The sequence below is a fragment of the Budorcas taxicolor genome, chromosome 4 (genome assembly GCF_023091745.1).
Source record: "Budorcas taxicolor isolate Tak-1 chromosome 4, Takin1.1, whole genome shotgun sequence".
NCBI lineage: Eukaryota > Metazoa > Chordata > Mammalia > Artiodactyla > Bovidae > Budorcas > Budorcas taxicolor.
This window is the reverse complement of record NC_068913.1, coordinates 34,061,688-34,082,037: the sequence shown is the minus strand read 5'-3', so window position 1 is coordinate 34,082,037 and position 20,350 is coordinate 34,061,688. Positions and strand designations below refer to the sequence as shown.

General features: G+C 36.5%; 1 protein-coding gene across 1 annotated transcript; it reads left to right on the top strand.

The window, feature by feature from the left end:
- Window positions 1–1,499: 1,499 nt before the first annotated feature.
- TRA2A (transformer 2 alpha homolog) lies at window positions 1,500–20,088 on the top strand. The gene is made up of 8 exons (XM_052638809.1): window positions 1,500–1,674; window positions 11,781–11,914; window positions 14,992–15,157; window positions 16,040–16,228; window positions 17,932–18,047; window positions 18,817–18,942; window positions 19,254–19,321; window positions 19,481–20,088. Exons 1-8 carry the CDS (start codon window positions 1,639–1,641, stop codon window positions 19,489–19,491), a joined length of 846 nt encoding a protein of 281 aa, XP_052494769.1. The 5' UTR covers window positions 1,500–1,638; the 3' UTR covers window positions 19,492–20,088.
- Window positions 20,089–20,350: the final 262 nt, after the last annotated feature.

Genomic DNA, 20,350 nt, shown 5'->3' with positions numbered 1-20,350 from the left:
TCCAACCAGTCCATTCTAAAGGAGATCAGTCCTGGGTGTTCTTTGGAAGGAATGATACTAAAGCTGAAACTCCAGTACTTTGGCCACCTGATGCGAAGGGCTGACTCATTGGAAAAGATTCTGATGCCGGGAGGGATTGGGGGCAGGAGGAGAAGGGGACGACCGAGGATGAGATGGCTTGATGGCATCACCGACTCGATGGACGTGAGTTTGAGTGAATTCCGGGAGTTGGTGATGGACAGGGAGGCCTGCTGCTGCTGCTGCTGCTAAGTCGCTTCAGTCGTGTCCGGTTCTGTGCGACCCCATAGACGGCAGCCCGCCAGGCTCCCCAGTCCCTGGGATTCTCCAGGCAAGAATACTGGAGTGGCTTGCCATTTCCTTCTCCAATGCATAAAAGTGAAAGTGAGGTCGCTCAGTCGTGTCTGACTCTTAGCGACCCCATGGACTGCAGCCTACCAGGCTCCTCCAGCCATGAGATTTTCCAGGCAAGAGTACTGGAGTGGGGTGCCATTGCCTTCTCCGACAGGGAGGCCTGGCGTGCTGCAATTCATGGGGTCGCAAAGAGTCGGACACGATTGAGCGACTTCACTTTCACTTTTCACTTTCCTGCATTGGAGAAGGAAATGGCAACCCACTCCAGTGTTCTTGCCTGGAGAATCCCAGAGACGGGGAAGCCGCGTGGGCTGCCGTCTATGGGGTCGCACAAAGTCGGACACGACTGAAGCGACTTAGCAGCAGCAGCAGCCGACAGATTTGGGAGTTTTGACTATGAAGATTTATAGAAACATCTGAGTTAAAAAAGACTAGTTAGGGAACTTCCCTGGTGGTCCAGTGGTGTTCCAGTGCAGGGGACAAGGTTTAAATAGTCAGAGAACTAAGATCCCACATGTCTCAGGGCTACTGAACCAGCACCCCTCAACCTGAGAGTCCCCATGCCACAACTAAGACCCGCACAGCCAAAAATAAATATATAATTAAATAAATTAATTTAAAAAGATTAGCAGGGAAATAAGCATTATTTTAAAAATTGACACAGTTGTCTCAGGGAGGAGTGAACTGATTATAAATTCCATCTGTGAATAAATTACTTCAATAGCATGACAGCAAATGCTGAAGAAAAGTTGAGTGCTGACTGAAACCATTCAAAATAAAAAACCTACTAATTATGAAGACGATTCCAGTTTTTTCTGTTCCATCTAAATCTACTTGAAAAATATATAAAGGGACTAAAGTCAATAAGAGCTTATGTGGTGACTGAAAATCTTCAAAAGGACTGACGCTTAAGAAGGAGTCTGAAATTCGAACGTCAGGTGGGCGGTCGGTTCCGAGGCGTGGAGGGTCAGAGCTTCTGCGGCGGGCGTTGCTAGGCCCAGGCCAGCACAAAGCCTCCTTGGGGGCGGGGCCTCTTGACGTCACAGATACGCTCCGCCCCTTACGTCGTACACTAGGGAGGCCAGAAGGTTTCTGGCGGTGCCGGCGCCATTTTGCCGGAGCCTGCGACCGAGTGGGAGTGGAGTGGAGCGGCCGTTGTTGCCGACTCTTTCCTCCTCCCCACGGTCCAGTCAGCGGGTTGATTAGGCCATCGGCCCTCAAGCCGAGACTTGTCTCTTATTTAGTTCTGGGGAGCGCCTGGCCGACATGAGTGATGTAGAGGAGAACAACTTCGAGGGCAGAGTGAGTACAAAGCCGCGGGAGCCGTCTTCGGCGGCGGCCCCGATGCTCGGGGTTTCACGGGGACGAGCGCGGTCGGGCGGGGTTGCGGGGAGTCCTGCGGGGTCCCGCTGGGAGCAGCCTCTGGAGCCATCGAGGTCGCTTCTTCACATCCCAAGATGGCTTCTGGGTTACACTCTTGCCCCAAATATCACGGATCACCCCCCTTCCCCCTTTTTTGGAGACTGACTGATAGCCCGACTCCTGGGTCCGATTCCCACCCCCCCGCGGGGCACCTTGCCTTCTCCCCACCCCGAGGCTCCTTATCGCTGTTCCAAGGTGTGGGTCCCCGTCGCGGTGGGGCGGGAGGAGACGGCAGGGAGTTCCCCTCCGGCCGGATAGTGGTAGGTGCTTCCTGCGGTGGCGTTTCTGGCGACCCCGAGCATCGTAGAGGGTCTCGGGGTCGAAAGTGCGCGGGGCTGCTGTCCGGGCGGGGAGAAGCTGGCGCGGGACTAGCTGGGGCCTGTGTCTCCTTGGCTCTCTATTGCAGTGAGCGGCCGCGTCTCTGTTGGAACCGGCGGCGTTGCGTCTATAAAGGCGAAAGCCTTGAGGTTGAAGGTGGGACGAGCCCAATGAAGTGGTTAGTCAACGACCGCACCGACCCTTAAGCGTTCTTAAGACGAGAGCTGTGAGGGGAAAACTACGCAAGGAGCCCTTCTCCTTTAATGTCCCTTCTGCTTTCTTTTCACTTCAAAATGAATGTGGAAATGCTACAACGCCTTATTTTTCTAATTCCTTAATGTTGGGCTTTTTTTTTTCTTTCTTTCTTCCTTATATCTCAACTTCCAATGCTTTTCCTCCTATGACCTTTAAACACTCACCACTCCTTTACAGGTTTTTACGGTAAAAAACAAAAAGGACTCTTCTGTCTTAATCTTACATAACTGAACAAATTTCATTGCTCAGTATTTTTACAATAGTTTGTGCTATTCTCTTAACTCAAAAAGGTTACCTGAAAATTCCAGCCCCTCTCTCTCCCAGTTCTCTTCTCGACCCATCCTCCAGCAAAGAGGGCTCGAAGTTTTTCATTATTTTGGATGATGAATATAAACATCACAAAGATACCTTATCCTCAGCTTAAAGATACTAGGGCGTTTAGCAGTGATTGGGTTATATTTCGGAAGTTACCCTTGTAGTGAAAATTGATGGAAGTGAGATAGTGTAAAACCCTGTAAAGAAAACAATCCCCAGGCAGCATTTTCTGTGTTGGCATTCTGGTCACTAGGGGAAACGCATCAAAAACACTTTAGGTGTGCGCTGGAAGGAATGAGTTTTGTCTTTTTTTAGACGCTCATAAGCATCTGGAAACAGATAAACCAGAAGAAGGTCGATTTAGACTTTTGTTCTTTTTGAGTTTAAGACAAAAAAGCTATCTTGAATGCCTTTAAGATTGGTTTTCTCTATTAAAATCTGAAGCCTGTAGATATCAATGAATTACCTGCTCATTTTTTAGGGTGAAGTATTGATGGTCCCAACAAAACTTTTTAAAAAATCATGTAATACTTGGTAATAGGTAGTCGTAAGCTGCTTCTTGTTTTGAAAATGTTAGCTAATAATGGGAAGAAATTTTACTGTCAGTTAAGTACAGTTTTGGGGAGTTAATGTTTGTTTTGGTTTGTGGGAAATTGAAGAGAACTACTTTGGGGACCTTATTTTCCTTTGAGGTCTTACCTTTTTTTTGGGGGGGGGGTCATCAAATTGAGAAAGTTGGCAAGTTCTAGGTAATTGTTACCTTACCCAGCTAAGAAAGTAATATATGTAAGATTCCTACCCAATTTTAAGCTAAAATGCATGTCGGCATTAACTATATATTTTAATAGGAAAAGGCATTTTTACCTTTTCCTCCTCTTTTACAGTGTTCGTGGTCATAGGAAATACTTTTTCACATCTGATACCCAAGTGAATGAACTCAGTATGTTCACCAGTTACCTTCTGTTTTTTGTTTTTTGTTTTGGTAGGTTGAGGTAAATTGTCTTTGTTTATAATTGGAAGAAGAATTGGAAGAGTGGGAGACATTTTTCTGATGATGTACTTTTTTGTTGTTATTCTCTTAAAGCAGTTTCATATTCAGCAGTGCTTTTAGTTTTTAAACTATAGTGCCCTTGGTTTTAGAAAATAAAATTGTTGTGTTATCTTTGTACGTAAATGTAATAACGTTTTAGAGAGTCTCAGAAAAGGATTTTTAAATGGTGTTTCTGAAATGTTTTAAGTAGTTGTTATACTTCAAACTTTTTGATTAAGACAAAGAAAACATCAATAGGTCAGTGTTAAAGATTTCATTTCATTTATGTAAGGAATAAACAACATAATGTTAGCCATATCTTATTGAAAAGATATTTAAAAGTAGAGAGTGACTCTATGGAAACTTTGAAACATATTAAAGAAACAGGATTGATACTAATAGTTCCTACTTTTATAGCATTTTACAGTCTCCCCCCTCACCATCTTTGACATATTTTCTAATTTACAGTGGCTGGAGAACTCTTACCATTTTAGAAATTAAAAACTGATACCCAAAGGACAATGCAGCCAGGAATCTGAGATTTGCAAGTCCCAATCCATTGCTTATTGCATGCAAAAAATATGCTATGTATATATTTTGATTACTTTCTTAAAGGAGCACACACTACATGTCAGTGTCTCAGACCTGTTAATTGAGTTTGCTAAAAACAATTACAAGAACTTAATTTTCCATTATAGAGAATTATCTCTTGAGTTTCCTAAAACATAAAAGAGCTTTACAAAAGAAAATATAGTTAGCTGAATTTTTGTTAAAAGTCACCCTAGCAGTTAATCAGTCATATTCCCTTCGAAGGTATTAAGTATCTCTTCACTTTTTTGTAAAGACCAGATGTTCTCAAAGGAGAGAATTTGGAGTCTGATTTGTGATAACTGATAGCTCAAATCTGGGTAAAAGTCAGAATATAATCAACTGTATGATAGAATTAATAAGAAATTCAGAAAATGAAGTTGAATGATTTTGTGAGCCCAGAGGAAAGAAAAAGTTATTTAGTATGTAAAACTTAACAGTGCATATTATGATAAGGGAAATATGAATATTGATTGTAAGAATGAGACAATGGGGAGGTTGCTAGACTACATAGGCTTGACTGTAGTCAGATAGTGGAGGAGTTTGATTTCTAGATTTAGGAATTTGGACTTAATCCAATATGTGGTAAGGAGCCATCGATAGATTCTTATGAGAGTAGCATAATGAAAGGAATTTGTTTCTTTAGAACAGAAAATAGCAGAGGAAGAGCAGCAGGGCACACTTAAAATATTTAAGGAAGGAGCTTAAGAAAAGTCTTATCTAAACTGGACAGCAGTGGGATGTAAAGAATGAGCATAGAGGAGTTCAGGGGATCCAGAAGAATAGCGATACTTATTAAAATAAGTCCATTTGCTTGGTATGTGCATCAAGGTAACAGAATTTTAAGTGGAACTATCTTTATTTGGAGTTAGGAGTGAGATTGGCACTTGAGCTGACTATTTTTGCATGTCATCTTCATAAAAATAACAAATAGTTTGCTGTGTACAACTTCAACTAAAATTAGGATTTCAATCTCAAAAAATTTTAGTATCCTTGATAGAAATTAAGGGGAATGGAAATTAATATTTTCTTGTTATTTTATTTATTCCCCTCTTTAAATTTGAAGTTTTAAAAATTAAAAAAAAATTTTTTTAATGAAAACAATGGCCCTGAGTTTTTAATCTAGGTTAAGGATTCTTTATCATGTAGGAGTCTATCTTATAATTACATGATTGTGTATACTTAGTAGAATTGCTGAAGAGGAAGGATACTACTTATTCCGGCATCCTGTTTTGAGAGCTTGTTCTGGCTTCTTGAGTAGCTGGGATATTTTTAAGAGACCCTAGTATTGCCATTCTTAATATATGAGATGATTAACTGGATAGTAAAAGTGAAGAGCAAAACGCAAATTCATCTATCAGTTTGGAATTTAAATTTGTGTGTGTTAAGATATTTTGTTAAAGAATATCAAAAATAGGGGAAGATTTTTTGTTTTTTCTTATTTGAAACCTGTTTTGTAATAATAAGGGTGATGACTGTGCCATTAGAAACCCAGCATGGCCACTAGTTTCTTTTTTTTAAAAAAACCCTCTTTTTTTTTTAATGAATACAGATAAAATTGAAATACCAATTTTATAGATAAGAATGTTAGCAGTTTAGGTTTAAAAAAAAAAAAAACTTAGTCCAGCGTCTTCAGCAGTTTTATTTTACATATCTCATCACATCAACCAGTTGCAAAAGAGTAAGGCTTCCGTTCTTTAGTACGAGTATTGTTAAACTTAGGGACTAGTCTGTGTCTCTTGAGTTTAATTTTTTTTCCTGAAGTAATATGTATCCAATTTTAATACTTTTTTGTTCTCCCCATCCATTTATTTAAGCAGAGAATTTGTAAAACTTAAGGAAATGTTTTAACATTCAAATTTTTATATTTGAGATTCTTTCGCTGAAGGGTGCTCTTTTAAAAGGAACAGTACAACCAGTTGTACCCAGGATGCCTAACTGTACTTCTACAGATTTGCCATAGTTACTACGTAGAATTTGTACCATTCCTAAAATGAGTATGAAGAGTCATGGGATCTGAAAGTCTATCAAGGGATTTTAATATTTAGAGATGAGTCATTTTTTATAATACAGATAAACTTTGTTTATGGACTTAATTTTGTAAATGAACTGAAGTTACGTCCTTACGGTATAGTGTGTAGTATACAAGTGTAAAAATGGCCTTGAGTAATCAGCATAAGTTTTTTCAGTTGAGTTCAGTCGTGTCCAGCTCTTTGTGTCCCCATGAATCGCAGCATGCCAGGCCTCCCTGTCCATCACCATCTCTCGGAGTTCAATCAGACTCACGTCCATCGAGTCAGTGATGCCATCCAGCCGTCTCATCCTCGGTCGGCCCCTTCCCCTCCTGCCCCCAGTCCCTCCCAGCAGAGCTTGTAAATGCTGTGAAAACCTCTTGATAGCATCAGTGGGTGCTCAGTCATCCTGTAACTAACCCTGAGACCCCTCCCCTTTGGGTATAAAAGGTATATATCCTCAAGCTGAATGAGTTAATACTTACTGTTCACACGTCGTAACCAGTTTAGTAGGATAGAAGTGAAGATGAGAAAATGGTAAATGATTGGATGGGGAATCAGTAAACACTGTAAAAAGAAAAAAATTGAGAAGGAAATAATGAAAGAAAATGTGATTTCCCCTCCTTCCTTTAAGTTACTGCCATAATGTAGTTCTGTATGATCTTTATTGTTTCATGATTTTCACCAAAGTGTGAGACTAGGCCTGAACAGTCTGAGGCAGAAGAAAAGTTAAATTTTTTCCTTGAAACTAAGGCCCTATTATCTTACTTACTCAAGATTTGTAAATACTCCGTAACACTAAAAGATGAGAACATAAGTAGGAAATTTTGTAATGGCTTCTTAGTGGTTTGTTTTAATATAACTAAACTACTTTAGTCCTTTTACATTTATTTTCTATACCTTTGAAGTTGCCACTTATGCTCTAGCTTTTTGGACAACTGATCATAGCATATAAACTGACTAGTTTATGAACCTCGTTTAAAGTTAAAGAAGGAAATTTCCTGGTGGTCCAGTGGTTAGGAATCCATGTTTCACAGGGATCAAGGGTTTGATCCCTGGTCAGAGAACTAAGATCCCACAAGCCACATGGCATGGCCTAAATAAAATTTGTATGAAAGATTTGTAAATTTTACAGGTAGTTTCACTGTGTGCATGAGTTTAAATTTAACTGCCAATTCTTTAATAATTTGTCTTACACATTGCCAAAACTATTCCAAACTTCAGAGACTATAAAGACATACAGGTTAGAATATCTGTGAGCCTTTGTAGATACAAAAACCACTTTAATCTCACTTAAGATGCAGCATACTTGACTTTAAAAGAAGGTAAATTATTTTAAATAGCTAATGTTTGAGCAGTTGGTATTTTCTTTTTAAGAAATTGCTCTAATACTAGTTATGGATTAAAAAGTGAAAATATTTTTTTATAAGCTTAAGGATCTATAAAAGAAACAGCTTAATACTCAAAAGGAAGGAAGCAGAACTGCTATAAACTGAAAGACTGAGATACATGAATTGAATAAACACAGACTGTTGTCTACAAGTCCTAAAGAATGAAGTTCTTAGTACAATAAATATAAGTTATTTGGGTAATTTAAATCCCTCCCACCCCCAAGTATAGTTCACCTAAACGCGCTAGTATGTTTCTGTGAAAATCTCTCAATTTTACAAAGTAGTAGGGAAATACATTTTGAGAATCTGTCTTAAAAACTTAGGCTGTATTCACATAGACTTGGACTTCTGTAAATTTGGCACGATTACTTGGCATTTGCCTTGGAATTTGCCTTGTCATAATATTAGAATGGGCTATAGCATAACGTTTTTATTGGTTTATTTTAATGGGCTTTAAGTATTAAGCATACATATGGTTGGAATTTGTTTTCCACCTATAATATACTAGCTGTATTAAAAGACACTGCAGTTATTTGCTGTAGGATTTTTTCTCGTTCTGCAACTACATGTGCGTATTTAATAAACTTTTTCCTGATTAAAAAGTAGTACATGGTTATAATATTTTTACACATAGATAATTCTTAGATTAAGTACATGGTCATGGTATATTTATACATAGACAATTCTTAAACTACTTGTATGGGATACACTATAGTAGTTTCTTAGAAATCGTAGCTAGCTCCTTTTTATTTTTGGCTGTGTACTTCAGCTACCACTAGAGGCATCTTGTTAACAAAGAATAGTTAAAAAAAAAAAAAACACTAAGCAGGTTGTGCTGTGAGAACTTTCTGCCCAGCTCCTGGTTTATAGTAGGTAAGGTAGACTAGAAGCCTACTTAAGATCTATTTCTATTAAAATTTGTGATATGACTTGGTTGAGTCATTAATCTGCCCATTTCAAGTAGGCACTGTATTGGTTGGTGGGTCCAGATGCAGGTTACTTAGGAATTGGCAGAAGTTCTTGACAGATTTAAGAGCAGGTTAAGTAGTCTCTAGTGAAACGGGACAGATAAAACCCTTCTCAATATTTATTTTTCTCTTTGCAGTTTCGATTCCTTTTCCAGATTCTGAATAGTTGTATGAATTTCTTTAGGAAAAGTTGATATTACCATTTCATAATGAAGATAGTCAAAGATGGAAAAGAATAATCTAGCATTTGTCCACAAAGGGCTTATTATAGTCTAATTTCTAATGCACAGTGACGAGTAAAAGTTTTTTATGCTCTGTAGTTTTATTTTTTAGTTTAAGTTTACTGACAGTTGTTGATTTACCTTTTTAGCTAGATGTTTCTAAATTGTTTTTTGAAGTTAAAATGACTGACATCTTTATAAGTTAAAGGGGGAGTTATGAGCACTCTTTCTTAACCTTGAATGATTCCATGAAAAAAATAGATGCATTTTGAGGTTTCCCTGATATAAAAATTGAAGGGTAGGTAACAGAGGAGGTTAGGTATTTGTGACACCTTGGATAATAAAAACCAAAAGATATTCTGTCATATCTTAGCTTTTGCTAACAAAGTAAAAGGAAAATTATACATTTTCCAGTGGGTTGCTATCCCAGAAATGAGATTTAAAATTTAAATTGTTACTGAGTTACCTTGTTAACATTAATACCTAAAAGGTGGTTACTTTCAGCACTATTGAATAATTTTCTACTATTGTTTTTATGGTGAAAGTGAAGTTGCTCAGTTGTGTCCTACTCTTTGCAACCCCAGGGTCAGTAGCCTACCAGGTTCTACGTCCATGGGATTTTCCAGGCAAGAATACTGGAGTGGGTTGCCATTTCCTTCTCCAGGAGATCTTCCCGACCCAGGGATTGAACCCTGGTCTCCCTCATTGTAGGCAGATGCTTTACCGTCTGAGCCACCAGGGAAGTCTTTTTAAGATAGAAGTCTTTAATAATATAAACCTATTTCTGTCTTAAAAATTAAAGGTTTTAAGAGTATCAGAGCACACAAAACACAAAGTTTTTTGTGTATATAACAAGGGCTGTAGTGATGTTTGTAGATTTATACCAAGGGATCTGTTTATATAAGGGAAAGCCAAAAGAAAGGAGGGGGGTATATTTTTACCTAATGAAATATAGGTAATGAACTGGCCTATGAGACTTCAATTACAAATGAGTGGCCATACTTCTGTTTTTAGTCCTGAATATGCTGCTTTTACCGTTTCAGTGAATGAAAAAACCTAAATTGCTATGCCTGTTCCAGGCATCTGTCCAGAAATTTAGAAAGTATCTGAGATGTGGTGAAAGACTTTCTGTAGGTAAATAAATGGAGAAAGTGGATGTTGAACAGAAGGGTAGCTATGTATTTCAGTTTGTTTTTATCTGAAAAAAAAAATAGGCCTGGTAGCATCAATAGTACCATTTTTGAAAAATAAGCCTGAAGGAAAACCTCAGGGAAGTTGGATGATAATCTTAATGACATAAATGAAAATTGGTGGAAAATTGGGTTTGTTTTCACTAATAATCAACGGTTAAGTGGACAGAGAAACCAAACTGTCCATCCTGCTTTGGTCATAAGTTCTTCATATGTCTATCAAAATTTTAAAAGCAGACTTCTAATAAGTTTTAAATGATTTGGAAAGTTTTGAGTTATATCCAATTTTTTTAGAAGCCAGTCGGATTTCTGATAAATGATATAGTCACTGAAGGGAATATACGTATGCATAACTATATAAAATATGCAAAAACTGTGAAAAAGATAGGATAAACAATAAAGACCATGATACTAATTTACAACTACTAGGAACTTAAAAGCCAAAGGGGAAATTTTTTAAATTTTATATTTCTTCCCCCCCCCTTTCTTTTTTTTTAGTATGCTTGTTTTATTTCAGATTGTATCTTTCTGGTTAAAGTCAGAGTAAGCAAAGATAGTGGTCAAACAATCAGGAAATGTTAGTAATTTTACTAATTGTGTTTTACTTCTCTGAACCTCAGCATGTGTCCTATAATAGGTGAGTTTAGATAGGTGTATTCAGATATTCCAGCCTGTGATGCTTTGCTTTAACTATATCTTGGTATCTTAGCCCGCCTTAGGGAAAGCTTATTTTGAGATCATTGGGAATCCTCAGGTTATAAATTAGTGAAAACTTAAGACATAGGTATGGGGGGATTACAGTTAATGTTAGAGTTATGCTTGAATTAAGTATTTATATTAAAACTGCTCACATTTTAGGAACTAGGATGAAACTTGGGAGGAGGGTGAACAGTATGGTAAAAAACATTTAGAGAAATTCAGTGAATTCTCTTTAATTGTTAGAAACTAGAGTTTTGAAAAATTTTAAAGATTATAAAATTGTTTTTTTAATAAACTAGTTATTTGCACTTTACCTGCTGGCTTTTCCATTTGGTAGATAACATTCTGAACTCCAGCAGAGTTTTATAATCCCCACGTGCTTAAATATACTAAATGTTCTTTTTCCATTAAGGTTAATGTTCGTGAAGAAATTGAAGAGTTTTTTCCAAGAATGTGGAAGATAAATCAAGATAAAAGAAGGCTAATGAAAAGTATTAAAGATCAGAAAATTAAAATTGAATGGGGGAAAAAATTGAACAGAAGATTGGTCAGATAGAAGCACTTGAATATTTTTTAAGGCTATTTTGAATTGTTTTGGGGAAGAATACACGAAGTATGAAAAATGAAAAACTCAATGAAGAATGAAGAGAAGTAGAAAGCAAGAGTGAAGTAGAATTAAAAGAATCTGGAAGAATGAATGGGTCCTAGGTTAAGTAAATGTATGGTTTATGTTCCAGTGTCTGTATGATCAAGTTGTAGATGAATTTGCATGATTACTTAGTTAATAGAGAATTGGTGATCTGGTTCAAGTAGGGAATTATTGAGGACAGTTAGCAATATTAACAATGGGTTATTAATGAGCTGAAATTTTTTCTGGAGGGTGTTGCCTAACCATTTGTTTTTCAGGAGCAATCAATATAAATAATTACGGTACTTTAAATGTTAGGTGTTAGGCATCTATGTGACCAGTGCCATTTGTAATACTGTCTTCTTTGTTAGGAGTCTCGCTCTCAGTCAAAATCTCCAACGGGAACTCCTGCTCGTGTAAAATCGGAGAGCAGGTCAGGATCTCGTAGTCCATCAAGGGTTTCCAAACACTCTGAATCCCATTCTCGATCAAGATCAAAATCCAGGTAAGTGTTTAAAATAATATGTGAGTATGTTTAAAATGCTTTTCTTGGATTTTTCTGGGCAAAGTGGTTTTTACCAAATCCCTCATTTTTGTTGCAATTTTTTTCTGGAAATTTTGCTCAAAATCATGAAATTTTTTTTTAACAATGGAGTTTAGAAATCAATGGTATGTTACAGATATAAAGACTTAGATAAGGTAGAATAATTTGTTAGCTCTATTAGTCTAGAGCTGTTACTTGTTAATGCAAATTAAATGTGTTGATTGATTTAAATGTGCTTGGCATTTGACGGTTATTGTTTGATATTATTTCAGCAATATTTGCACAACAAAAAGATAATTTTTTCCATTGGAGACTTGGCATACAATTTAATGCAGAAAAGGTTGATATATGTACGTGGTACTGGTTATCAGAATGATTTGAGCTTTTCCAAGTTTCACATTACAGCTGCATTCTTTAACTGAAGATTTTGACTCATTAGGTCCAGGAGGGAACTCTGATGGTCTGATCAGATAAATTGTTGGAAAGTGGCGCTAGAGTGATTCAGAGTTCAGCCGCTTCCCCTGATTACAACAAAGACTAGTGAGCCATTGCAGGGTTCACTGTTTCAGAGATCTCAGGTGTACTGTTGTGGAGTGGTGGGAGGAACAGTTAAAAGCAATCTGGACAGTTATTTTTATTTTGATAAGTCATTGTAATTTCTTGATTAAAAGACATAGTTTATGTCTCTGAATAGTGTATGCTTGCAGGGGGACATGAAATAAGAATCGAAGGCTGTACTTTTCTTGTAGTCTACAGTTAGTTCTTTTTCTCTCTTGTATCCAGGATCCAGCCTAGCGCTTGATTTGCTAACCACTCTACATATTTAACTGAATCCACATGTGCAGAATTGTGCTCCATAGAGTTCGGGTGTGGAAACAGAAGTGAGCATAATTTCATTTTAGGACTTTTGTGGTTGCTACTCTCAGCCTAGAGTATTCTTCCCTCATGATATTCTCAAATCATCACTTGATTCAGTTTTATGCTCCTGTACCACTGGAGAACATTAAATACCAGTGCACACACACTATTCCCTTACTCTTTTTTTTTTTTTTTCATGATATTTATCACTGTCTGACTTAGAGAAAGGATAGGCACTCATGTCACTTTTCATTGCTTTAGTCTTCCTTCAGTATCTGTTGGCAAGGGGCAGGATTGGTTCTCCTGTGGATGCCAGATTCTTAGATGCTCGTGGGTGCATGCTAAATCATTTCAGTCATGTCTGACTCTAGTCAACCCTATGGACTGTAGCCCACCAGGCTCCTCTGTCTGTGGGATTCTCCAGGCAAGAATACTGAAGTGGGTTGCCATTTCCTCCTCCAAGGGAGCTTCCAGACCCAGGGAGTGAACCCTTGTCTCTTGAGTCTCCTGCGTGTGTTCTTCACCACTAGCACCACCTGGGAAGCCCCTCTCAGAGGCTCAAGTCCCTTATGTAAAATGGCATAGTACAGTCAGCCCTCCATACCTACGACCAACACATTTAAATGTAACAGTTGGTATTTTATGTAACAACTAGTTTTATTAATATTTTTTATTTTTTAAATTGAAACTATAAATTAATGCTAAGGAAAATAGAAAACCCTGTTCAGTGTTCCTATATGGATACAAGTGTTTTCTTGTTCTACCCCACCTCCCCATGATTAATTTATTTTGGATAGTAGGCCATTCATGTTATTGTTTTCATTCCAACTTGGAACTGTTTGCCAAGGAACCTTTGCTCTTGGTATTCCTAGAACACTTTTCCCCTGCCTACCTAGTAAAATCTCCCAGCTTTATTGTTTAAATTTTCCGGCCCTTAGCATTTATAATATTTATTGAATGCCTCATAGAAGTTATTTTGTATGACTGTCATCACTACTAGTCTGGGTATTTAAGGATGGATCAGATGAATAGTAATAAGAAATTCCATTTTCTTTGCAATGAAAAGAATGTGAGTAATTGGAAATAATCAAACAATAGATGAACTAGGGAATCAGCAGTAGAAAAATTGGTGAGATACTGTAGAAGGTTTGAAAAAATGAAGACCATTAAACATGAGGACTGTTAGATTAGGGGGGCAGTTTAGGTTGTGATGAGTTAATTTAGCAGGTGCTAGATTGCAGCAGGCTAAGGAAAGACTGGAGAGGAAATGATACTTAACCATGAAGGGAATATAGGACTATACTGAAAAGGTAATAAGACTCAAACAATTTTATTGTGATGGTAGTTGGTTGGTGGTTTGTTTATGTCTTTTTTTTTTTCCATTTTAAGAGTATGGTATTAAATGCATTCATATTGCTGTACATTCATCACAGCCATCCATCTCCATAATTCTTTTTATCTTGTAAAACTGAAACTGTGAGTTAAACAAGGACTCTTATTCTCCTCCCCTTCCAGCCACTGACAAACCACCATCTTTCTTTCTGTCTATATGATTTTGACTACTCTTAAGTATCTCATCTAAGTGAAATAACAGTATTTGTCTTCTTATAACTGGTTTATTTCACTTGCCATAATGTCCTCAAGGTTTATCCATGTTGTAGAGTATTAAATAATTTTCTTTCTAGTGCTAGTTGATATCTTTCTTTTTAAAGAAGGTGGAGCCTTAACATGTTTGTAAGGTAAGGTGAAAAGAGTTAACTAGAAAAAAGGAGATGTAGTCTATAAGAGGAAGAATACTTTTTCCTCTAAAAGGATAAGCAAGCTGAAAACAAGCAGGGATATATGTATAGGTCCTCGGAATTGTCAAAAGTTCAGAAAGCTAAAGTAAAGTGGGTGAATCACTAACAAAATTTGTAAAAATTTACTGTGCACATACCAAAAAAGACAGTTTACAAATAGGGAGCGCTCAAACCAAACATGGAATGAGGCTCAGTGGTATGTTATTAATACAAAGCAGCTTATAATGGTGAGCAGGCAGTGTCTCAAGTATTTGATGATTAAATTAATGACTAATCTGGTTTTGTCCAGAGAGCCTTCAGCTGGTGTCCATTTGTTTTTTATTTCTAACAGCGTTAGCCATTTTGTTTCAGTATTTTTACCTAAATTTATTTCTCTCAAAGGTCGAGGTCAAGGAGGCATTCTCATAGACGTTACAGTCGATCCAGATCCCATTCTCACTCTCATAGGAGACGATCTCGAAGTAGGTCATATACACCAGAATACCGACGTCGAAGGAGCCGAAGTCATTCTCCAATGTCTAACCGGAGAAGACATACAGGCAGCAGGGTATATGGTTTTTTAAGTTAATGAAAACCTTTTATGTGTTTCCTGTGTCTTTAGTCATAGTATAAAATCTTGCTTTTGTAAGAGCTAGAGCACTGTTTAAAAGTGGTACTCCAGAAACATCCTTTGCTATATGAATATTGTTTATATTCATTCAAGTATATTTTCTTTTCTTGACTTTTGAATCATTAAAAGAAATTTGGGGGAAAACATGTTGCAAGAATTGAAATAAAAAGCTAACTTGAAAATATTGAGATTAAAAGTTTCACCATGGGAAGAGGGTAGCAAGGAAATACCAAGCTAACACTTATATTGAGCAATATGCAAAGTTCCTCAGTGCATTAATAACGCAGTTAACCTTTCCGTGAGACAGGTTACCTTATTATTGAGTCTTGGATATGTGACGTTGAGGTTTGATTCTATTTAACGGTGATGGAGTCTGCTATTATTTAATGGTGTTTTGAAATCAGCACATTAATTTTTCAAATCTGGAAAGAATACCCTTGCTAAAGAGTGAAAATAGAAGAGGGGAGTCTAATTAGCAATTGCAGATGAAGTCAGGTTGAGTACAGATCTATAGGGGATATAAAACATTTGAATAAACTAGAAATAGACATTAAAGATAAATTCTTAGTATTCTGAAAATTGCTGGACTAGTGAATTAGGGACGTTTTTATTCAGTCTATAACCTGAAGTATATTCTAGAGAAGGCTTGAGTGTACTATGAACTGTAAAATATAGCTCATCTGGTTTTTTCCTTTTAAACTCTTGTTTCCAAGTGATTTTGTGTATTGAGTAAAGTGCCCTAAGCAGAAGTATTTCTGATGTTTGTTGTGTTTTTTTTTTTTTTTTATTTAGAGCTTAAATAACATCTTTATTCAACAGGCAAATCCTGATCCCAATACTTGTCTAGGAGTGTTTGGCCTCAGTTTGTACACAACAGAGAGAGATCTTCGAGAAGTATTTTCTCGATATGGACCGTTGAGTGGTGTCAATGTGGTTTATGACCAGCGAACTGGACGGTCACGGGGATTTGCTTTTGTTTATTTCGAGAGAATAGATGACTCAAAGGAGGTAATTTTTTGTAATTATTTTTGACACTTTGAAAAATTTCTGATGTGCGTTATTTAGTATTGAGTTAACTTTTGAAAGTTGATTAATAAATTTCCAGTTCCATAAACATTATGTGCTCTTTAATTCTCTGACATAGTTTAAACTCTGCCTGTTAGTGTTAAAATTGGAATGTTCAGTTTCACTTTCCAGCTAAAATGCGTATAGGCATATCCTGATTAAAATCTGGCCTTGTGAAGTAGTTTATGAGTTACATGGAAAAGATGAAGTGTATATAACTGTTCTCTTTTGAAAAAGCCTTATTCGTGCTCTAAGCAAATGATTACATTGACTTTTAAAAAATTGTGTTTAGGTTTAATCAATGTTTAATTTTTTTGTCTGATTATCTCCCTGTCTATGCAGAGCTCTGTTTTTCTATTCTTTTAATATTCATCTGTCATTCTGTTCTATAATGGAAAGAGTTGATACCTTTTCATTTTTGTTTAGTGCCCTTAATATGCCTAACAGAATGATCCCAGTCAATGTCAGAGATTTTAAATAGTGTTGTTGTAATGTACTAGGTAATGGATTGTAGGGGAAGCAGTAGGCTTGCCTTCAAAAGTTCATGGTGATTGAATTGAAAATTCCATTTTAAGGAATTTTTGAAGCTCATTTGTTAAAGAACAGAAGGTTACTGGCTTGTCTTTTTTGTACCATTTTATATGTGACAGTAGTTGGGTGTAGGTCATAATTGCTTTTTGTATCAATAGTGTTTGGTTATAGTATAAATAGTCATATTAAAAGCATATCTTTCAACAGTAATAGATGCTGTTGACATCTGTTGTTTGTAAAGCAGGGTGATATTAAACATCCTACAATGCACAGGATAGCCACCGACAACACAGAATTAACCACTGCCAAATGTCAGTGGTAGTGTCGTTGAAAAACCTGGATAAGTCTAACAAAATAATGCTCTCAGTTGAAGGCATTTATATGATAGACATATACTGATAGACACTAGTGGTTTTTTATTGTTGCATATTTGTGTTTTGTTTTTTCCTGTTCTCAATAAAGGATAAAGGTGTAAATTTAGAAATACCAGGATATCTGACCTGAAGTAAAAGTGCAGACAATATCACAGTTAAAATTTGTGTAAATATGAAGCTTGTTTGCCCTGCCTTTTGACACCCCTGCTCCTTAGGTTTATTTCTGAGTGAGGTAAAATGGAAATGACAGCTTCACTTAGTTTCAAAATGCTTCTTAAAATGTTAAAGTGGTTGATTTATTAATGCTTTTATTAGTACTAGTACCAAAGGGCAGAATGATAGGGAATATGAGCACAGGTATAATCTTGGTGGCAGATGAGAAAGTTCCTTTGTATTTGAAGCTCACTAGGTGGCAGTATGTTATTTAAGGAATGGCTTGACTAGTTTAGACCTGTTCACTGAAAAGCACTTTCTGCTTTGAACTGCTCAGACTGAAGCTAGATTCTGAAGCCTCAGAATTCTGCAGGTTCTGTGGTTGCTTCTTTGTAACTTTTAACACAAGCCTGCGGAAGTGTTCTTGTGTACATTGAAAATTCATTATTATTGACAGGCATATAGCAGGAATTAAGATGTCAAGTCCTTGCTGTTTTTACTTGAAAGAAATGTTTACCAAATTTTCAGTTTTGAAAGTTTCCCCTTGGTAAATTATGCATGACTTTCTGTGCCTGTTCTCTTTTATAGGCTATGGAAAGGGCAAATGGAATGGAACTGGATGGTAGAAGAATTCGGGTGGATTATTCTATCACCAAGAGAGCACACACACCAACACCAGGCATATACATGGGCAGACCAACTCAGTAAGATTTTGAGTTTCCTAAGCTGAATTTTAAGAGTCAGAAAGCCACCAGAAATGTGTATACATCTTTGGTTAATCAAAAGATAAAACTTTTTTCCCTTGTAATTAGAATTGAAAGTTATTTAATGTGTGTGTGTGTGTATATATATATATTATTTGAATCACTTTAATTTTTTATATGTATATTTGAGCAAGGGGACATTAAAACTAGTTGAAGTGCATTCCTAGCTCTTTTCTTGTATACAATAGAAAAATTATTAAATGTATGTATTAAAAATGTATTAAATTATTAAAAGTATGCTTTTAAATACTTCTCGTTCTATTTATGTGACCTTGGAAGCCTCTGTGTGTAGGAAAAAGTTTTTTAATATATTAAAAGCAGAGAGTGAAAGAAGGAATATAGGCTTTCATTTAATGTGAAGCCTCTTGGGAGAAAAAAGGATTTGACAAGGAGAGCCCACTGAAAACTAAAGTGAAAATAATGTCCATATGATTAAGAGTTAGGAAAACAACAAGGAAAAGAGGGTTTACAATTTAAATTCACTGATAGATGTTTGAACACCAGACCTTAACCTTTAGTGCTGGACTTCAGTATAATAAATATCAAGCAGAATACCATAGGAGTCAACAAAGTAAGACATTGAAGTAACTGGCATGAAAGGGTTATTGTTTCTCTCTTAGCTTCTTCCATTTTATTTAAGCATCTGTTTGTATTAAATGATAGCAAATAATCATTCCTGTTGATGTGGAATTTGCACCTTTTTCTACAGCAGTGGTGGTGGTGGCGGTGGCGGCGGTGGTGGAGGTGGGGGAGGTGGCAGACGTCGAGATTCTTACTATGATCGAGGATATGATCGTGGGTACGACAGATATGAAGACTATGATTACCGGTACAGGTAATGTTGTAACTTACAATTTCTGTTCTGAATTAGATGATAATAGTAGTATGGGCACTTTTAAGTTAATATGTATTGATAAAAATGAGTGAACTATGGGACTTCCCTGGCAGTCCAGTGGTTGATACTCTAATTGCAGTGCAGAGGCATGTGCATTTGTATCGGCCAATACTCACCTTGTATAGTTGGTGCATTGAAAAATTAATAGCTTATCTTAGATCTGCTACTAGTTTGAATGATGAAATTTTTGTTTTTATCTGCTTCAGTGTAGTGATTATGTGCTTTGCTAAGTAATCTTTTATCTCCTACAGAAGAAGATCACCTTCTCCTTATTATAGTCGATACAGATCACGATCAAGATCTCGATCCTACAGCCCAAGTATGTATACTTTTGCTTTTGTCACATTAAGAACCAAATTTGTAACTAATGGCTTATTTTAGAAAATTAGGGTGTATAGTGACTGTAAATAGTTGGGAAAATATTAGGCAAGTGAAACTGTAATTGTCATTTGACTTTTTTTTTTTTACTCTTTTGCAGGACGCTATTAATAAGCAGAGCAGTTGCAGTTGAGGACATCTTTTTCTCTTTTTTTAATTCTGGATTTCCCCAAGCTTCTAATCCTTTCTCCTCCTCAAAAAGAACCCTTAAAAAATCTTTGGTTTGTTTAGCATCTCCACTTTGTCAATTGTATTGCTATTTTCCACCCCTTTTATTATATTCTTAAAGATGTAATTGTCATTTTTGAGTAGTTAAACATCTTGAGTAAAAAAGGAACCCCCCCGTGTTATGCTTTGTAAATGATTTTTTTGTTTGTTTTTTGCTTTCATGGAAAATTCACTCCTAGCTTATCAAAATGAGGAAAGAAATGATCTTTTTAAAGCTTCTTTTGTGTTAGATATTGTATTAGACATTGTATTAGAGGTCTGCATTTACTACAAACTCCTTTTTTAACTTTCTTTTGGGGAAGTTAGTAGTAGTTCAGTCAGGTCAAGTTTGTCTGGGGTGGCATGGAACAGTCAAATAGTTAAGTATAGAAAGTTTGAAGCTATAGAAGAAAATACTTACTTGGTCATTTCTTTTGAAGAACATAATTTTTGAACCCTAAAAATTACTTCTTTTTTTAGAAATGAAAAGCTTGTGGACTCCTATAAAACATGTTGTATTTAAAATACATTTGTTGAAACTTAAAAACGTAAAGTGTGATTTTTGTGTTGAATTTATTAATCAGTGAAGGACAGCCTTTATTATTTATTACTTAGAGCAATTGTATAATTGCTATTAGAAATTTTGGTATTGGGACAATGGTTTAGGCAGGCTGTTTGTATAGAGTTCTTAGAAGTCGTTGGGGGGGGGGTAGTCTTCTTTCAAATAAAAGTTAATTTCTTTGAAAATGGGACTCTCTTTATT